The 19,382-nt window shown below is 37.5% G+C and overlaps 2 protein-coding genes across 2 annotated transcripts in view; both read right to left on the reverse strand.

The window, feature by feature from the left end:
• The window catches only part of LOC124251512 (zinc finger protein 665-like), a 120,302-nt gene that overhangs the window by 63,338 nt on the left and 37,582 nt on the right, over window positions 1-19,382 (reverse strand). The gene's annotated exons all lie outside the window — the stretch shown is intronic.
• On the reverse strand, window positions 16,995-17,924 carry LOC124251537 (vomeronasal type-1 receptor 4-like). The gene has a single exon (XM_046684413.1). It carries the CDS (start codon window positions 17,922-17,924, stop codon window positions 16,995-16,997), a length of 930 nt encoding a protein of 309 aa, XP_046540369.1.

Genomic DNA, 19,382 nt, shown 5'->3' on the forward strand with positions numbered 1-19,382 from the left:
AAAAAAAAAAGCCCTTCATTTCTAAATAAAGGAACAACATGAAAGTTGTAATGTACACATAATATCACCGATATATAAGATATGAAAACTTTTGAATCTAAATTATAGATGAATTTGATATAGAACTAATAAGAAGATGAAATCTTCCAGGATCCAGTACTGGGAAGCTTCATACTAAACAAGATGAAATTACAAAATTTTTCTTATTAGGAAATAAAAATTTAGATTTTATTATATGATGGGCCATGTTCTAAGCTCCCCTATGGCACTAACTTACTTAAAAATTCTATGAGGTAAATAGACACATTAAACTATTTTACCTTTCGGAAATTGTAGCATATAGACTTGAAATTTCTAATGTTTGTTCATACAAAGAAAAGAAAATATTGATGCGAATAGAGGATTACGTTTTTTGCATTTTAGGTAGGTGGTTTGAGCTGTGATGAAATTACTTGGTCTGACTTTTGTAGGGGTCATGTTGAAATCTCCATACGATTGGAAATTATAAGGCAGAAAACATATGGTATCTGTGCCCAGTGCTCTTGGCATTTCTGCACTCAATCCCAATATCTTCACCACTTCCCTCACACACTTCTGACATAAAGTAAAACCGAACTTTAAAGAAGGCGTAACATAGAGGCCCTCAGAAATGTGTTCAGATTCTCCCAGGGCCCCAAAGCAAGGAAAGGGCAGCCACATCATGCAGTCCTTCAGAGTTCAAGGAGGGGACTTGGCCTCTCACTGTCAATGTGATGGATGATCACTGGAGCGGAAGGAGAATCCTTTGAGTATTTAGGGCCGTGACAAGAATTAGGCAGGAGATGTCCCTCTATGACAGCAATGGAAATAAACCTAGGATTCTCAAAAATATTTTCTATTGAAGTAGAGGTTCCCAAACCACACTTTAAGATCTGGTCTCCTTCTTGACCTTTGCACCTTTCACCTGTATCATCTGCTTCATCCTTTCCCACCTACCTGGGTGTATGGCTATTTTCTTCTGTCTCTTCACCAACCAGGGATCTTTCTTCTGCTCCAAAAAAGTGACCAGCTCTGGCTTAGAGGCAATTAGACCTGGTCATTAGAAAAAAGAAACATAGGTTTGCTGGAGATTTTCCAATTCCCAATCCAGTATTGTGCTCAAGTGAGAAGGGAAGACACTGAAGAATACTAGAATATTCTAGAAAATAATTTCCCAAATTACATTTTTCTGACATCACCTTTACCACAGTACACAATACGTAAAATTTATTACAATTTTCACATCCTGAGTTCTGCTTCCAAATACTGAGTCAAAAATAAAGGTTGAAATTGGATTTTAAAATAAGAAAAACACTGCTTTCTAACACTGAGTTTATATAGTTATCAATAACATAGATTGAAGAATACAGGTCAACTCAAGAAAGGGGATGGTTAACATCACATTGAAACATCATGAAGCCTTTGTTTTCTACACAAACATCCCCCCATTATTTTCCATGAAAGCAGTGATGGAAGCTGTATCTTAGTCAGCCAAAGCTCAAAGGAAATACCCTACAAAGAAAGAAATCAAAACTCTGAGAGTGGATTATGAATTCTGGATGGTTATTATCCTCACCCAGGGAGAGCAGGTTCCTGTAGTTCTCCAGCATCACGTCCCTGTACAAGGCCCTCTGAGCGGGGTCCAGGCTTTCCCACTCCTCCTGAGAGAATTCAATGGCCACGTCCCTGAAGGTCAGCAGTTCCTGAAATGGAAAACACGCACACACACACATTTATTACATGGCTTTGGGCAGAGTTCATAGCTTGACCCAATAGGAAATGAGAGAATAAGGATTCAATTCTGACTTAGGAGAGTGATCTGAAAAATGCAATTGATAGTTTTTAACAAAGTAATGTTGGATAATATGATTTCTAACTGTGAGCAAAGAGGATGACGTATGATCCACAAAGCCACTTTAGAGACTACACTCCTGTGGTAAATTATAAAATTAAGGCATCAGCACAGGCATTTGTATTTTTGAGTGCTGTATTTATATCACGTAGGATAAGTTGTGAATATTTCTCACATGGAACACTGATAGTGAGTTAGAAGTATACTTCTCAAATTTTGACTGTTCCTCAATGAACGGGAGTTTTTTTTTCTTTTCTTTTTTTTTTTTGAGGAAGATCAGCTCTGAGCTAACATCTGCTGCCGATCCTCCTCTTTTTGCTGAGGAAGACTGGCCCTGAGCTAACATCCGTGCCCATCTTCCTCTACTTTATATGTGGGACGCCTACCACAGCATGGCTTGATGAGCGGTGCCATGTCCGCACCCGGGATCTGAACCAGCGGACCCCGGGCTGCCAAAACGGAACGTGTGAACTCAACCGCTGTGCCACTGGGCCGGCCCCAACAGGAGATTTCTTAAAATGCAAATTCAGAATCCGGAGTTCTGGGATGTGACATGGGTTTCCTCATTTTTAATAATCTCATTTTTAACATTTGAGGGCAAAGTCGTTGTCACAAGGGCCACACATTGGAATAGCACAGAGGTAGAACAAGAAGCGAAGAATTTATGGATGACATTGAACTGAAAGAGTGGTGGAAATTGTAGGTTCTGTTACCATAATAAGTGTGGCAACAACAAACCTTTTTGAAAATCTACAATGTGCTAGATATCGTTGTAGCAGTATGTTATGTATCATCACAAGAACCACATAAATAATCTTCGAACAATAATGTTCTTCTTTTTGGAGAACGTCTTGTCAAATATCCATTAAATGGTAGAGTCTGTCTGGGCTGTACTGAAATTTAATTTGAACTAGAATTTATTTCAACAAAACAGTCCAATGCACAGAGACAACTCTAATGTGTGTTTCCAGTGATTCTGTAACATAGAAGAGTAATAGAAACGTGTTAAAAAGGAAACAAAAAGAGAGGATCAAATAATGTGAGCATTTTATGCTCATGGGCACGCATACAAATGGGAACTACGGACACACTGAAAGTGATGGAGAAGAAAATCTTTGTTCAATGAAATCAAGATTATCCTCACTTGTATAAGTTCTATAAACCGATGTGTATTTTTTAAATGCATTAAGGAGACAACACAGAATGACACAAAGTAAGTTAGAGCTATTTTCGCTGTCTTATCACTCAAAATTTGCTTTTCATTTGTGTTGAGCTCTATTTTAGAAATTTAACACACTTGAACACAAATTACCATGATTCTTAAAATTTCTTTGAAAATAAAAACAGCTTATAAAGCAGAACACGTTTGTGACATGAATGTGAAATGAACTGGACTCCTAGAGAAGTGAGGTCTCATTGATTGTAACCTGTCCTTACAAAAGCAAGTGTCTTCAGTAACCAAAGGCGAGAGCTTTCTTTTTTCAAAGCTAACTGAGCTAAGAAGCTAAGAAGAGACACTAAGAAGAAAAGGGAGTTTACAGATTAAACGTCATGGTTTATGCACATCTCTTGAAAAACCCCTCCAAGATCCTTACTGATGATAAAGGGAAAATATTAACTTTAATAAGGCAGAAATCTGGCAGAGAGAACCAAAACCAAGTGAAAATCAGGTGAAATGGGACAAACTGAAATCAGGTGACTGAAGCACACAGGACACATCATTACTGCTGTGATATTTTTGGCAAAAATAAGTAAGGAAATCATAATCTAAATTTGATTATGAAAAACCATCCCTTTGTTTTGCAAATTTCAATCCACATGCAGCTCTCATGTTTTGTGACTCTAATAGTGCATTTAAATAGTAAGAGTTTCTAACCAATAGAGTAAGCAATTCTCTTCTAATTACTCTTTAAGAAGTTTGAGTTTTCCTGGGACACTAATGCCACCCTATTTAAAAGTGCATTTTGTTAATACTGTTCTACAAAGCTTATGTTGCATCCATATAGAAACTAAAACCTACATTTCCCCCTCTTTCACTGATATCTGAGCATCTGAACCCACCCCAATGGAATCTTGGGTATCAACACTTTCCCACATGGATCTGTTACAAAGAAATATTTTCCTTAGTTAAAAGTCATTAATTCATTGTGAGAATTCTTCATGCTATATAGGGAGTTTGGATGCAAAGTATGAAGAAACGGGAGAGGTAGAGAGTAGGGGAGAACAATTCTAAAGAGTAGACCTTGACTATCATAAGAAGAGAAGGAAAAACTAAGTAGTTGGAAACAACCTCCCTGGGCAGAAACAGCAGAAGTAGTGAACTGAAAGTCTGCAGGTTCTAAACGCATGGCATTTCAGGAGAAGTGGACACAGCCACTGGCCGGGGATAGGACATTTACCTGAGAACCTGCCATCTCGTCCTCTTCCTCCTCCTGCTCTGGATTGTCTTCTCAGCTGATATTATGTTGAGGAATCACATCTGTGTCTTGAAAATATGCCTTCAAGGGTAAGCGCAGCCCTTTCATCTGCTAGCTCCACACCCACAGCCAGAAGGGACTTGAAATGCTGAAAAGGCCACCCTTTCCCAACTTTGGTCACAGGAGAAATTCAAGAAAAATTAGTTCCTACAGGTAGACTAAACTGTGAGGTTTTCTATCCTATCTTCACTTGCTCTTCTCCTCAAACTGATGTCCAAAAATTCTGCTACAGATGGGGAATGTGGGCTGCACTGACCTCTGCTTCTAAATTCTTGTAGAGCAGACTCTTTTATCTCCCCTAGAACCGAATCCTGGGCTCAACTCTCACAAATACACACAGAAGACCTCATGCTTAATGCTAGCCTCACCTGGATCACTTAATTAAAACAATACTGACGCTCCCACCAAGGACAACAGACAGACCGTGGGGGAGGCCACAGGTGATGTTACTTCTTAACACTCCACATGTGATCCCAATGGAAAACCAGATAGGAACCAAATGGCTAAGCATTTCTTCTTATGTTTTTAAGTGCATACAGATCCCTTAGGGATGAGGACCCTATTCTAAGAAGTTATGAATCTGCAGGTTTGCAGTGGGACCCATGCAATGGCATCATGAACAAGTTCCCTGCTGCTGGTGACGCTCCTCTCCAGACTGGTTTTCAGTAGCACTGAGCTAGAGATATCAACACAGCACACCTGAGACCTCTGAGTAGTGTGAGGGTTTGGGGCAGGAATCTACAAAAGCTACGGGCCACTTGGGCCAGATTCTTTGGGGCTGAGCTCTTCCAGGAATGGGCTTGGCCACATGCTTACCCAGTGCACTTGCCTGGGGTGTAGAAGGCCTGGTGGGGATCATGAGGTGGCATCAGGGTTGTGTGAGGAGTCTGCCTTCAGTATTTTTCTGAAAGCTCTCCTGAGTCCTCAGACCCTTTTAGCCCACTCTCTTTCCGGGTGGCATGCAGATTCACAGGACAATCCAGCATGTGATGGCCCATCCCAGTTTTGTTTGAAATAGACCAAAAGTAGCGATGGAGGACTGATTAGCAGTTTGTGGTGGGAATTGATAAAAACTTTTGAAAATTATGCCATAATTTCACATTTAATAATATGCAAAGTAATTCATGGTGTATGTTAAGTAGTACAGATAACTGAATTAACAGATCAGATTTTCTTCCTCTGTTGCTTGTCTGTGCGTGTTCATGTTTTATAAATTTTGGTACCACAGTTTGTTCTTCACCCCCGAGCTCAGGTATTATATTTTCTTAATTGGGGAATTTATTTGGGTAATATGACAAATCAGATACAAAAGGACAGTAATATATAATAATCTTTTACATATTAATCAGAAACATATAAACAGTTTAATACAGTACTGCATTCTGAGCCAGGGGAAGGTAAGCCAATGAAATAAAACTGGAAGGAGAGAGAAATGAAGTGATACAGAATGGACATTCTGTGGTGAAATCAGGGCACTTTGGAACTTAGAATGGAGAAGCTGAGTTTGGGTGGCACATCTGACCACATGCAGCACACACGGCCCTCACTTTTCCCCGGCTATGCGGGACTTCTTGAGCCGACACACTTCCTCAGCAACAGAATTTTTGTTTTCCTCGTTCCCCCTGAGTATAATGGTCCTCCACTGTTCTTACATCCTCCATTGTTTGCCTCGATTATAATGCCCTGAAGTGTTTTTTTTTTTCATGTTAGACATCTTTAAAATAGTTGGATCCTTATGATTTATTTGCTTCTTTCTTTACTTGCTTTCTCTGTCTCCCACAGGCCTATGAGCTCAGGAAAAGCATGGATCTTCTCTCTCTTATTCACAGTATATACTCACATCAGAGCAGAAATCTTTAAAGCACATTGACTAAGGTAAATCTTAAGAAAAACATATCATTTTTCAAATATTCTTTGAGAGCACTGAATCTTTTCAAACATCTCACATAAGTGTTTCATGTTCCATACCCCAAAGTATATTTCTAGAAACCTTTTTTAAAGAATATTTTCAGGTTCGCAGCAAAATTGAGAGTGCGGTACAGAGACATCTCGGATACTTCCTGCTCCCACACATGCACACCCTTCTCTGTTGTCAGCATCCCCCACCAGAGTGGTACCTCTGTTACCATTGATGACTCTACATTAACACGTCACAAATACTCCAAGTCCACAGTTTACCTTATGGTTGACTCTCAGGGATGTATATCCCATGGGTTTGAACAAATGGATAATGACATGTATCCATCATCATAGTGTCATAGATCATTTTCAGAGTCCTGAAAATCCCCTAGGCTCAGGCTATCCACTCCCCCTCCTCCACCAACCCCGGCAACCCAGATCTTTTTACTGTCTTATACATATGGCTTTACCAGAATATTATATAGTTGGAATCATACAACATAAAGACTTTCATGTAGGCTTCTTTCACTTAGTAATGTGCATATAAGGATTCTCCAAGTATTTTCATGGCTTGATAGCTTAACTTTTTTGTGCCAAATAGTACTCAGATTCTGGAATGTCTGAAATTTCCTGTGTACTTATGACCTCTGTACATGTCCTTAGTTGTTTTTTAATACATACCATAATACATACTGAGAATTTTTATCAAGAATGAGTTTTGTGTTTTACAAAAGTTACTTTTGCATCTTCTGATATGATCATATGATTTTTCTTCTTTAGGCTTTTGTGGTGGATATGACTATTTGATTTTAAGTGTTAAAACAGTCTTGCATCCCTGGGATAAATCTCACTTGGTCATGGTGTACAATCCTTTTAATACAATGGTGGATTTAATTTGCTAATATTTTGTTGAGAATTTTTGCATCTATGTTCCTTAGATATACTGGTCTGCAGTTTTCTTTATTAGTAATGTTTTTGTCTTGTCTAGGTTTGGATATTGTGGTTTTGGTGTCAGACATTGATTTGGGAATTCTCAGTCATTATTATTTCAAATATTTTCCATTCCTTTCTCTCTTTATTCTCCTTCTGGACTATCCATTACACATAGGTCACTCATTTATTAGTTGTCCCAAAGTCCCTTGGATATTTCGTTCTGTTTCTTTTTTTTTTCCAGCCCTATTTCTCTTTATTTTTTAGCTTTGGAGGTTTCTATTGATATGTCTTCAAGCTTAGAGATATTTTTCCTGCAATTTCCAGTCTGCTGATAAGCCTATCAAGCACATTCTTCATTCTGTTACTTAATTTTTTTTTTATATCTCTAGCATTTCTTTTTGGGTCTTTATTAATATTTACATCTCTCTTCTTACATTGCCCATATTTTCTTGTATGCTCTTTATCCATCAGAGCTTTTAGCATATTAATCATAGTTGTCTTAAATTCCTGGATAAGAATTTTCCAACTTTTTAAGTTTTGCTTCCCTTTTGATTACTAATTCCATAGTCACATTGTTTCTCTCTTCTTCTTTTTCTGCTGTAAGCATTCAAGTGAAATCAGGCTGCCTCTTCAACATGACTTTTAGGCATTTCCCCAGCCAAAGATCCAATTACATTGCTTACTAGGTGTATCCTGCACAAAACACTAAGACAGGAGCACAATTCAGCAACGCTCTCTGCCACATTATAACAATGATCACCTTTTCTCAAGTTTCCGATAACATTTCTCATTTCTCTCTGAGACTGCACAAGAATGGCCTTTAGAGTCCATATTTCTACCCCATTCTGCTCATGACCACGTACATATTTTCTAAGCATGAGGTTCTCTCTACGGTCTCGTCTCTTCCTTCTGACTTCTCACCAGCATCACCCTTCACAGATCTTTCATGGTGATGTAGGACTTTTCCTCATGCACTTCCAAACACTTTCAGAGTCTATCCATTGTTCAGTTCCGCTGTTCAGTACCACTTCCACATTTTTATGTTTCTTTACAAGTGTACCTGTACCTCTCAGTATCAATTTGTGACTTAGTTTTTTGGGTGGCTGCTAAAATAAACTATCAGAGACTGGGTAGTTTATAACGACAGATTTTATTTTCTCATCATGGCAGAGCCTGGGAAGTCCAAGATCAAGGCACCAGCAGATTGTGTCTGGTAAGAGCCTACTTCCTGGTTCATAGTCAGAGGCTCCTGGTTATGTACTCAAACAATGGGTCAAACAAAGGAGCTCTATGGGAATACTTTTATGAGGCCACAATTTCAGTTTATAAGGTCCCCGCCCTCATGACCGAATCACCTTCCAAATGTCCCCACTCCTAATACTGTCAATATGGGACTTAGGTTTCAACATATGAAAATTGGATGGACATAAATATTCAGACCATGGCAGGGAGCAAACAGAAGATTACTTTTACTTTACTGCTGGAAGATTTCAACATGTAAGTTGGCTTGCATCATCCCAATAAACCTTAATTGGTAAGCAGAACTTTCGATGTTTTCATGTTTTATGAGCTACCTTTACTGTCAGACATGTGATAACACTTCTGAAGTAGGGATACTAAGACCAAGCCTTCTGAATTGCCAACAAGAAGAACATCATCTACACGTCAAAACTTTGGACATCAAAAGATAGAGGCACTCAGCCTAAATCCTCGAGCACCCACTGCTGGCAGATGTCAGGAGAGTTGGTCTCACTAACACTCCTTTACCTGCAGTTCTCCCTGGTGGGGATAAGTCCCTCTAAAACTTATAAGGCAAGCAAGTACAGTATATAACACATCATTTCTTACTAAAGATTTTGGAGGAGCAGAAACAACAGGATGTTGAGTTCACCCAAAGTGTTGTATCTTCATTGTGATGGTACATTCCTTTCCCAGTGTACAATATTCCCAAACACTATCCCTTATATGTGGGTTCTATTTTCCAAGGGAACACCAAGGATTTTACCATCTGAAGGAGTCAGGTGCTCTAGCAATATTATACCATTCCCTGGCAAGTAGGTAGGAGAATTCAAGGGGCTGTGGGAGGATACCGTGTGGAGCTTCTTAACATAATAGAGAGAATTCATTCCCTTTTGGCTCTTCTTCCTAAGACTCCTGCTGCTTTTTTTCGTAGCTGTCAGCATTTAGAGAGTGAGTAAGATCAGGAGCTTCTCTCTTTTTGCCCATGAATGCAACCATGCCTAACCCTATAGACATTGATGCTTCCAGACTTTCCTGTACCTACTGTCCCCTCCATCCACGGCATCAGATAGAATAGTATGATGATGTGTGTACCTGTGCACAACATGCTATAAATGTTTCAGCTCTTCCCTTGCCCCAAATTTCCGAGAATTTATTTGGCTTTTTATTTAATGCTACTGAAGTCAGTGGATAAGCAGAAGGAGGGATCAGGACGCATCAAGGAAGAGAGTGACTGCACACAAAGTACCAGTGAGGTTCATTTCTGTTTAGTTCCAAGCAGCTTACAGACTATTTGCAGCTGAACTAATGACACTAAAAATGACATTGTTTTTGTAGTACAATATTTTATGCCATTGACTCTCTTTAAATATTCCTAATCTAGACAGAAGGATTCTGACCAATTCACAAAAGGGGATGGTTAAGGTCAAGACGAAACATCATGAAGATTTTCTCCTTTAAGCCAACCAACCTCCTTTATTTCCTTTAAAGCAGGGATAAGAAATTCACTCATGCACAGCAGAAACTCCGAAAAGACATTCTACAGATAAAACAATCTAAACCCTAAGCGTGGATTATAAATTCTAGAAGTTATCTTCCCCCAAGGAGACCAGGTTCCTGTAGATGTCTAACGTCATATCCCTGTACAGTTCCCACTGAACAAGGTCCAGGTGTTCCCACACATTGTGAGAAAAATCTATGGCAACATCCTGAATGTCAACAGACCCTGAAATAAATAACAGCTTTGTCAAGTGGGTATGAACAGAGTTTATTATCTGACCAAAGGTGAAAATAGAGATTTAAGAGAACTGGTTTGGACTTAGGTGAGTGATCTGAAATAAACAATTACATAATTTTCAAATAACATAGACCCAGAAAACTACTATGGATAATACACTTTAGGGAAGACAAAACATGTGATTAAGTCATCAACACAGTCATATACAAATATATGTAAATACGTATATTTGAGAGTGATATACATCATATGTTGCATTTATATCTTGTGGGAAACTCATTGTGAGTTGAAAGTACATTTCTCAAAATTTAACGTGTACAATAATAATCCGGAGATCATGTTACAATGGAGATTCTAATTGAGGAGTTCTGGGATGGGACCGGAGTTTCTGCATTTCTGTGAAGCTCTCCCCTTACGCTAATCCTCAGGTCCAAGGGCCACATTTTTTAAGAGCAAACAGGCAGAACCCAAGGGGAAGAACTCATGAAGGCTCTGAACTGAGAGTCTCACGGCAATTGTAGGTTCTCATCTAACAGCAACAATGACGGAACAATCCTTTCTGAGCATTTACTATATACTAAATATCATCCTATGAGTTTTTAATAAATTAATGCATAAAACCACACATAACATAATCCATGAGAGCAATAACCTTATTTACCTTTTATAAGAATATTGGCCCAATATTCAGTAAATGATAGAGCCTGGCATTTAACCTAGTTTCTCTGACCTAGAATTTATCTAAAAGGAAGACATACACAAGGTCCATATACAGAGACAATCCTAAAATAATCATCACAGCAGAATTTGCTACTGAGAAGAGTAATGGAAACAATTTAAGGAGCTACCACTCCAGTTTGATCTAATAAGTTTTACATTTTAAGCACACACCCATATGTTGAAAAAGTAACTATACCTGTTAAAAGTGACACGGTGGAAAAAATTTAATGTTATTGAAATGAAGAAATATTTTCAATTGCAAAACCTTATAAATATATTTGTGGATGAAGAGTTTTATGTCTTTTAAAAACACTAAGAAGACAAACACACAATGACTAATAGAAGAGTTTTTGTTTGTGATTGTGTACTTCACCGACAATTTTTATTTCGTCTATCATTTGTGCTGAGTTATATTTTATAATTTTAACACATTGGAACATATGTTAATTACAGGATTATTTTCTTCTTCCAAAAATAAGCAAAGTCATAATGAAGAGTATGTCTGACGTGACTGCAATAAAATGAAAACTTACAGGACTTAGGCTTAGCTCATGTAGAACCTCCACACGCAAAAGCCAACACCTCTCATAAACAAGAGTAAGAACCTATATTTTTCAAAGCAAACTACAAGTAGCGACAAACTCATCACAAAGGGAGTTTCCAAATTAAATGCCATGGTTTATGCACGTCACTCACTAAATCTCCCCAAAACTTTTATTAATAATTGGAAAAAATATTAACGATATAGAGGAGAAATCTGGCAGAGAGTACCTGAACCAAGAGAATGAAGTTAACATCAGCTGCAACGGGAAAAATTGATATCAGGTGCCTGAAGCATGCCAAAGGACACATCACCACTCCTGTGTTATTGTTGGCCAACAAAAAAGAAAGTAAATCATAACTTGAATCTAACCATAAGAAAACAGCAGCTTATGAAAATCTTAAGCCATATATAGCTCCAGTGTCCCATAATCTTTAGTGTGTTTTAAATAGTAAGTCTCTGTAGCATTCTAGTGAGCAAGGCTCTCTTCCTTTTTCAGAAATTTCTCAGTAATTCTGGGCCACACAGTCATCTTGTGTATTTGTGCATTTTCTTAATCTGAGTCTACAACAGAGCTGATGGAGCATCCAGATAGGATGTGAACATAAGATGTTTCTCCTTCACTGATATCCAAGGTCTTGACCCCAAAGACAATGGGAATCTTGAACATTAATGCCTCTCCCTCTTCATCTGTCACACTGGGAACATTTTCAATGGATGCAGGGCATTAAGTCATGGTGAGAATTGTTCATGTCATATAGGAAGCCACAATGGAGAGAAGGATCTGGCATATAGGAAAGACGTATTCTAAGGAGCTAACCTTGATTGTCATAGAAGAAAATAGGAGAAAAAAGTACTTGAAAAATTTGTTAAGTAGGATCATCAGAAGGAGAGATTTAAGGTTTGCAATTTCTAAATACATGTCATTTCAGGAGGAAAAGAGGATGCCACCCCTGACCTGGGGCATGACTCTTACCTGAGAAGCTGCCATTTTCTCCTCTTCTTTTTCCTGCTCTGGGTTTCTTTCTTGGACTATATTATGCTGGGAAATCACATCAGCACCTGGAGAATATATTCTCAAAAGCACCAGCAGAGGCTCTTCACCAGCTGTCACCATATCCACAGCCAAAGGACCTTGAAATGCAGGAAGTCCGCACTCTCCTCTCCTTTGTTTCAAGAAAGATTCAGGAACGATGAGCTCCAACATGGTGACCAATGCATGATTTCTCCTTCCGTGTCTTTGGGGACCCTCCCCTCCCACAGATGTCCACTAATTGTATTACAACATGGGCAATGTGGGTTACACTGACTTGCTTCTACTAAACACACAGAAAGCAGACACTGTTTCCACCCCTTGGACCAAAGCCTGCACTCCACTCACAAATTACCGGGAAGCCCTCATGCTTAACCTTAGCCTCACTTAACAATCAGCTGGTGAATTTAATTAAAACAACAATGATTCTCCTACCCAAATGGAATCTGGGAGGAAGGACACAGGTGATGATCATTCATAACTCCATATGTGATCCTAATGAGACCCCTGGGTTGAGAAACAGTTAATATAAGTCTTGCTTCTCCAGCTTCAATATGCATACAGAGCTGGGAAAAGATGAACAGTATATCACGATTATATAGTATTTGCACCATACAGACAAAAGAATGTCAATGACATTTAATATTGATAAAGTCAGCACTGTAATCTGTATGGCTTGTTTGCAATGGTGTTACTATTGTGCTATACTCTCATAGCTACCTGGCTGTGTTCTTTAAATAATCCATATATATGTATATAAAGATATATATATATGCATACAAAATTGTAGATACATACATATGTGTAGATTTGACTTGATTAATTTATGTTTGTGCTATTCTATGTAGATATTTATTATATAGACAAATATCACTTGTCAATGAAGATCCAAGTGTTAGCGGCTGGCCCCGTGCCCAGCGGTAAAGTTTATGTGAGCCACTTTGGCGGCCTGGGGTTCACCGGATTGGATCCTGGGCATGGACCTACATACACACCACTCATCACGCCATGCTGTGGTAGCTTCCCACATAGATGAACTAGAATTTCTTACAACCAGGAAATACAACTACGTACTGGGGCTTTGTGGAGAAAAAAAAAAGGAAGATTGGCAACAGATGTTAGCTCAGGGCCAATCTTCCTCAAAAAGAAAATGTAAATAGAACCTTTAAAAAAGAAGATTCAAGAGGGGCTGGCCCCGTGGCCGAGTGGTTAGGTTCGCGCGCTCCACTGCAGGCAGCCCAGTGTTTCGTTGGTTCGAGTCCTGGGCGCGGACATGGCACTGCTCATCAGACCACGCTGAGGCGGCATCCCACATGCCACAACTAGAAGGACCCACAACGAAGAATATACAACTATGTATTGGGGGGCTTTAGGGAGAAAAAGGAAAAAATAAAAGAAAATCTTAAAAAAAGGAGATTCAAGGGTCTTAATAAAATGTAGATGTGCTGAATAATTTTCCTTAACCAAATTGGGCTTACAGAATATGGATCAATATTTGGATAGCAATTCTATCCCTTTTTTGTTGATGAAACTAACCAGAGAAAATATGTATAATATTAGTTTTGCTCTAAGCTATGATATATAATGTTTAAATGGGATAAAATATTTTATAGTAGAAACTAATCACTAGAGAATATACAATTACATGTTTATTTAGAAAAAATAACTGAATATAACAAGTGATTTGGGAACGATAATAAAATACAATAATAAAAAATGGAAGTAACACATTACATTTTGTACATTGACTAAATTGAAATGGGATAAACATGAGAAAGACCCTGAAATTAACATTAGAGATTTCTTAACTGGACAGACATTACAAGACATTTTTAAGCCTGAAAAATGCTGAAGTTCTTAATTTTTCTCCAGTCCATCCAGATGTCTCCTTCCCTAACTTTGCAAAGGGAGATTGTCCCACCTTGAGCAACAGACTACAGATGTTCTCAGGAGAGACATAACTACCATCTCCAATAACATATCAAGTCCAATAAGAGGAAAAGAATTACATTTCAGCAATGGCCAGTCAGTCACATTGTGTACACAGAGAGATGAATGATTCAATTGTCTTCATCAAACTCGTTATCACATGCACAGGAATTTTGTGAAATAACTATAATAATCATGCAAGTTTCTCTGTGATTTCTGTAGAGCAGATTGAATAGCAGATTAATTTTGAATTACAGCCTTAAGGATCATAAAAATCAGACATCATTACTAATTGGAATAAACTCCAACAATCATCATCAAGAAAGGTTATATTAAAATATGCACACACAAATGCACACTTACCCCACACAAATATGCATGATCACAACATATGCACACATGTAAGGACATACAGGCACACATATACACACCTACACAAAACACAGAATTTAGTGTATAAAAGAAAAAATTTAGAGTATAAAAAAAGTAAAGTTTAAAAATCTAATTATATTAGAAAAGAGCATTATATGTTTGTAAAATGATGTTATAATGAAGATACTAAATGTAATAAAACTGCATAAAACACCTATACACTGAATACCTTAAACAATGTTCATTGCTACTGTAAAAGAAAATGATTTTATTAATAAAAATGAGGTACTATACACTAATGTTTTATTTCAATATTTACATTTTACAGAAATGTAAAGGCATGAGTTAATTAAATAGTATGAACAACTGATTAACAAATATGTATTTTGATATATATATATATCATGTAATTTTACTCACACTGTAAAACATTTCATAGCAAAATCTATCATGCCACATAATGCTGTATCTTGTGTAAAATGTATAGCATATTTATATTTTTATGATGTGAAAACACTAAATGAAAGAAAGCTAAAACTACACCTTAATAAGTTAACAATTAATTCAACTGCCCCAACTCCTTTGTGTATTGACTGGGCTTAGTGAGTCCTGTCCAAATAAGAGAGGACGGTAATGGACACATAGTAACTTCATTGTGGAGACCTGGAAAACACTACCTTCACTAACTGATCAAGGTTAACTCTCCAGTGATGTCATATTAACTGCATGAATCCTCTGATACATGACTTGATGACGTGAGATAGTCTTATAAAAACCTATAAACCTACTCTAATCATGAGAAAAATATCAGATAAACCCAACTTTAGAGATATTCTAAAAAGTGCCTGACAAGTCTTCAAACCTGCCAAGGTGATGAAAACTTAGGAAACACCGAGAAACTGACATAAAGCAGAAGAGACTGGGGGTGGGGCAGTATGACTAAATACAGTATAAGGTATTCTGCAATGGATCCTGGAAGGAAAAAAAGACATTAGTGTTAAAACTGGTGAAATGGAAGTCTGAGGTTTGGTTAAAAGTCATGTGCCAATGTTGTTTTTTTAGTTTTGTCAAATCTACCGTGGTGATTAAGATGTTGACATCAGATAAAATGGATGAAGGGCATATGGAAACTCTATTATCTCTCTTCACTGCAAGTCTGAATTTATTCCAAAATAATATTTACATTAAAAATTTGAATTGTTTATAATTTGATCATAGAGAGTTACATTAAATTATTTAATATGTTTGATTTAATATACACTTTTTTTTAATGTGTCCACTGTGATCCCTTGGTGACTTCAAAAGCAATAAAATTCATTTCACAACAGATTCATGCCTTTTGCCTACAAATTGCTGCTTCTCTACTGCTCCAAGCTTGATGAAAGACTTCTCCACAAAATTGCTTCTTAAATTGGAAATATAGGAGACTACTTTAAGCCTGTTTCTTGTTAACAGAGCCAAGTGGCATCAAGACATAACAGGGACCAATCTGCCTTCTAAAGATCACCAAAGCCATTCACTGTGATGCCAGGAATGAAATGTCTGTTTAATGTTTGCTTCCCACCTGCACTCTTTTTAAACATCAGCCGACACATCTTCTTGTGTTTTCCTACGTCTCCTGCATTTCATTACTCCAGTGTTTACCTGAAGATATTTTAATATGCTAATCTTTCTCCATGAGCATTTTCATATTTCAAGTGATCACCACATCTCTTCGGATGTAAGGTATAATATTCACAATTTGGCCTCTAATACCTATAGTAACTAAAATCTAAATTTCCTTTCAGGTTTACTCCCAGAAAACTTGCATTATAATCCAGGGCCACTGTCTCCCACACAAGTTCATGAAGGAACAGAACACAGGCCAATTATGTTTATGAAACTCTCCTCAAAATCTCATGCCCAGTTAAATATTGGGAAAAATAATATCTCATAATAAAAGACGCACGCTCAAAGACATTTCCAGTATCTCTGCATTATTGTAGGACTAACTCTTTTTATTACTGATTAGACTCCAATCTTCTCTACTACAACCAGTAATAAAATACAGTTATATGGATACTTACATAATAATTATACAAGATTTCATTTACTATGACTATTATTATTTACTACTTAATTCTAGAGCAGGTTCTGTGCCTTCTTTTACAACTCTGCCTGCAATGAGACTGGCTTGTGATTGTGTGTGAGATTCTGCTGAGGTTGAGTAAATCAATGACTGAACATAGTGAACAACACACAGTTTATATTTTTCTGATGAGATGAGGTAATGGTGTATTTCTTCCAGCGCATGCACAGAAGTGCCCCGATGCACAGGGGTTACAACTCAAGAGAATATAGGAGCTGGTAGTTGGGAAACAAGAATTGATAAAGGCGGAGACGTTCACCAGCCACCTACTGCTCTGACCAGAAAGAGAAAAATAAATGTAAAAGATGGAGGAGAGAGTATAAAAAGATACAAAGGTGCTCACCAGGACAAGGATGGTTTGGGTAGCTCTGGTCTCAGGGGAGAATCTAGGTGAGATATTATTCCCATGAATGTGTTGGACCCTCTGCTTGTGCCTGCACAGAAGGAAAACCATGGAGAAACTGGCCCAGGTCATGAGTCCCAAACAAAAAACATCAGGGGTGGATATGCATACTGCATTCAGTAAGTGTTTGCTTTTGTCATGAAGGGTAGCTGAACAGTATTTAAAATCTATAGTTGTGATGTTTTTGTTACTCCATTTTTCAGTCACATGCATAGGCACTTGGATATTTACCAGCATGTTCAGGATCCAGCAGAGAATACTGGAAGGACCAATGTACTTTAGGGCTTTTACTTTAAGCTCTGCCAACCTGGAGTTCCTGGGACTGATGGTGATGGCCTGGAAGACACTCAAAAGACACGTGGTCCCAATGGACACACCTCTGGCCACTCTGTGAACATAGAAAACAACTTTGCATCCAAAATCATTGAGAAAATGTTTCAACCCAAAAGCTGCCATTGTGTCTGGGATTCCTCTTGAGAGAATGACCAAGGAGTTGGCTACAGTCAAGTGCCTGAAAATCAAACCTATGGATCTTGATCTACCTGCATTGAAGAGGGATATATAATGACACAACAGTGAGAAATTTCCCAGGATTCCAATAAGAATCTGGACCAGGAAGATTATTCCAATTTTCAGATCCATGGAAGTTGTTTGGTTATTTTCCAGAGCTCAATATTCACATATGCAAATAGAGGATTCTGCATGGAGACATGAGTTGTGTGCTACTGTTTTCAGGGAAAATTAAATCCAAAAATCTCCACTTCCCCTGAGAACTTATTTCTAATATATGTTTTTCTTTTGTTAAGAGATTTTTCAAGTCTGATATATTTATATAGCACTTACAATGTATGTGTCACTCTTTTTAACACTTCATTTTTAACATATTTAATATTTATAACTCTCTGAGTTTGGACCTAAGATTATTCTCCTTTTACAGACAAGGAGAATTTAGCTGAAAAGAGGTTAAAGGACTCAACTAAATGTCAGTAGAGTCAGGACATGAACCTAGTGGCCTGGTTGCAATGACATTGGAATTTACCATTGTGCTATAGTCACTCACATCTTATGTAATTTAAATAATCCAAATATACTTATATATTGTTATACTTGAAACTTGTATTTTATACTTAATTGTACTAATTATTTTGATGATGTAGCCTATTGATTAATATCACTTTTGAATGAACATTCAAAGGTCTTAATAAAATGTAGATACACTAAATAATTTTCCATTTACAAACTGACTTTTCAAAATATGGGTCAATATGGGTATAGTAACAAAATGAATCATATCATTTATTTTTCCAATGACATCTACCACATAAAATATTGCATAATATGTTTCTTTTACCTAAGCAATTGAGTTTGAAATTTAAATAAGTAATAAAATATTTGAGGGTAGAAACGAATCTTAATTTTATATAATAAAACATAAAACAAGTACACGAAGTGGAATTTGAGACATGAAATCTTGTGCACTGAATAAATTCAAATAGGAGAAACACAAGATGAGCCTGAAAATGAAAATACTATAAACTAAAGAAAATATCTGAAGGCACATTTGAGCCTGAAAAATGCTAGAGTTTGTTCTGCTGTCTGCCTCTCTCAAGTATGAAGTTAACTTTTCCATAAAGTGTCCTTCACTAACTTCGTGACAGAAACGTGTCCCATATGATCAACAGACTGCAAGTATTTTCAGAAGAGACATAATTAGCACCCCCATTAAACACATCGAACTTAAGTAACAGAAAAATAATTATGCTTCGATCACACTGTTTACACGGCGATGAGCTTACTCGCTATCACATGCACGGAACTTTTACTGAAATGACCATACAAATCATGGAAGTTTCTCTGTGGTTTCTACAGAACAAATTAATTTCTGAATTATAATCTTAAGGATCATAAAAACCAGAGTCTATTAATGCTTGGAATAAATTCCCACAATTGTCATCAGCCAGGATTACATTAAAATACGTTAGGAGCAGTTACAGATTGGCATAGGGTCTCAGACCTCCAGTCTTTCCACAAGTTCAGCCTGTGTCTCAGGAATTATTATTCTTTCCTGTGTCACTTTATTACTGAACAGTTTCCAACCCA

The sequence above is a fragment of the Equus quagga genome, chromosome 13 (assembly GCF_021613505.1).
Source record: "Equus quagga isolate Etosha38 chromosome 13, UCLA_HA_Equagga_1.0, whole genome shotgun sequence".
Lineage (NCBI taxonomy): Eukaryota > Metazoa > Chordata > Mammalia > Perissodactyla > Equidae > Equus > Equus quagga.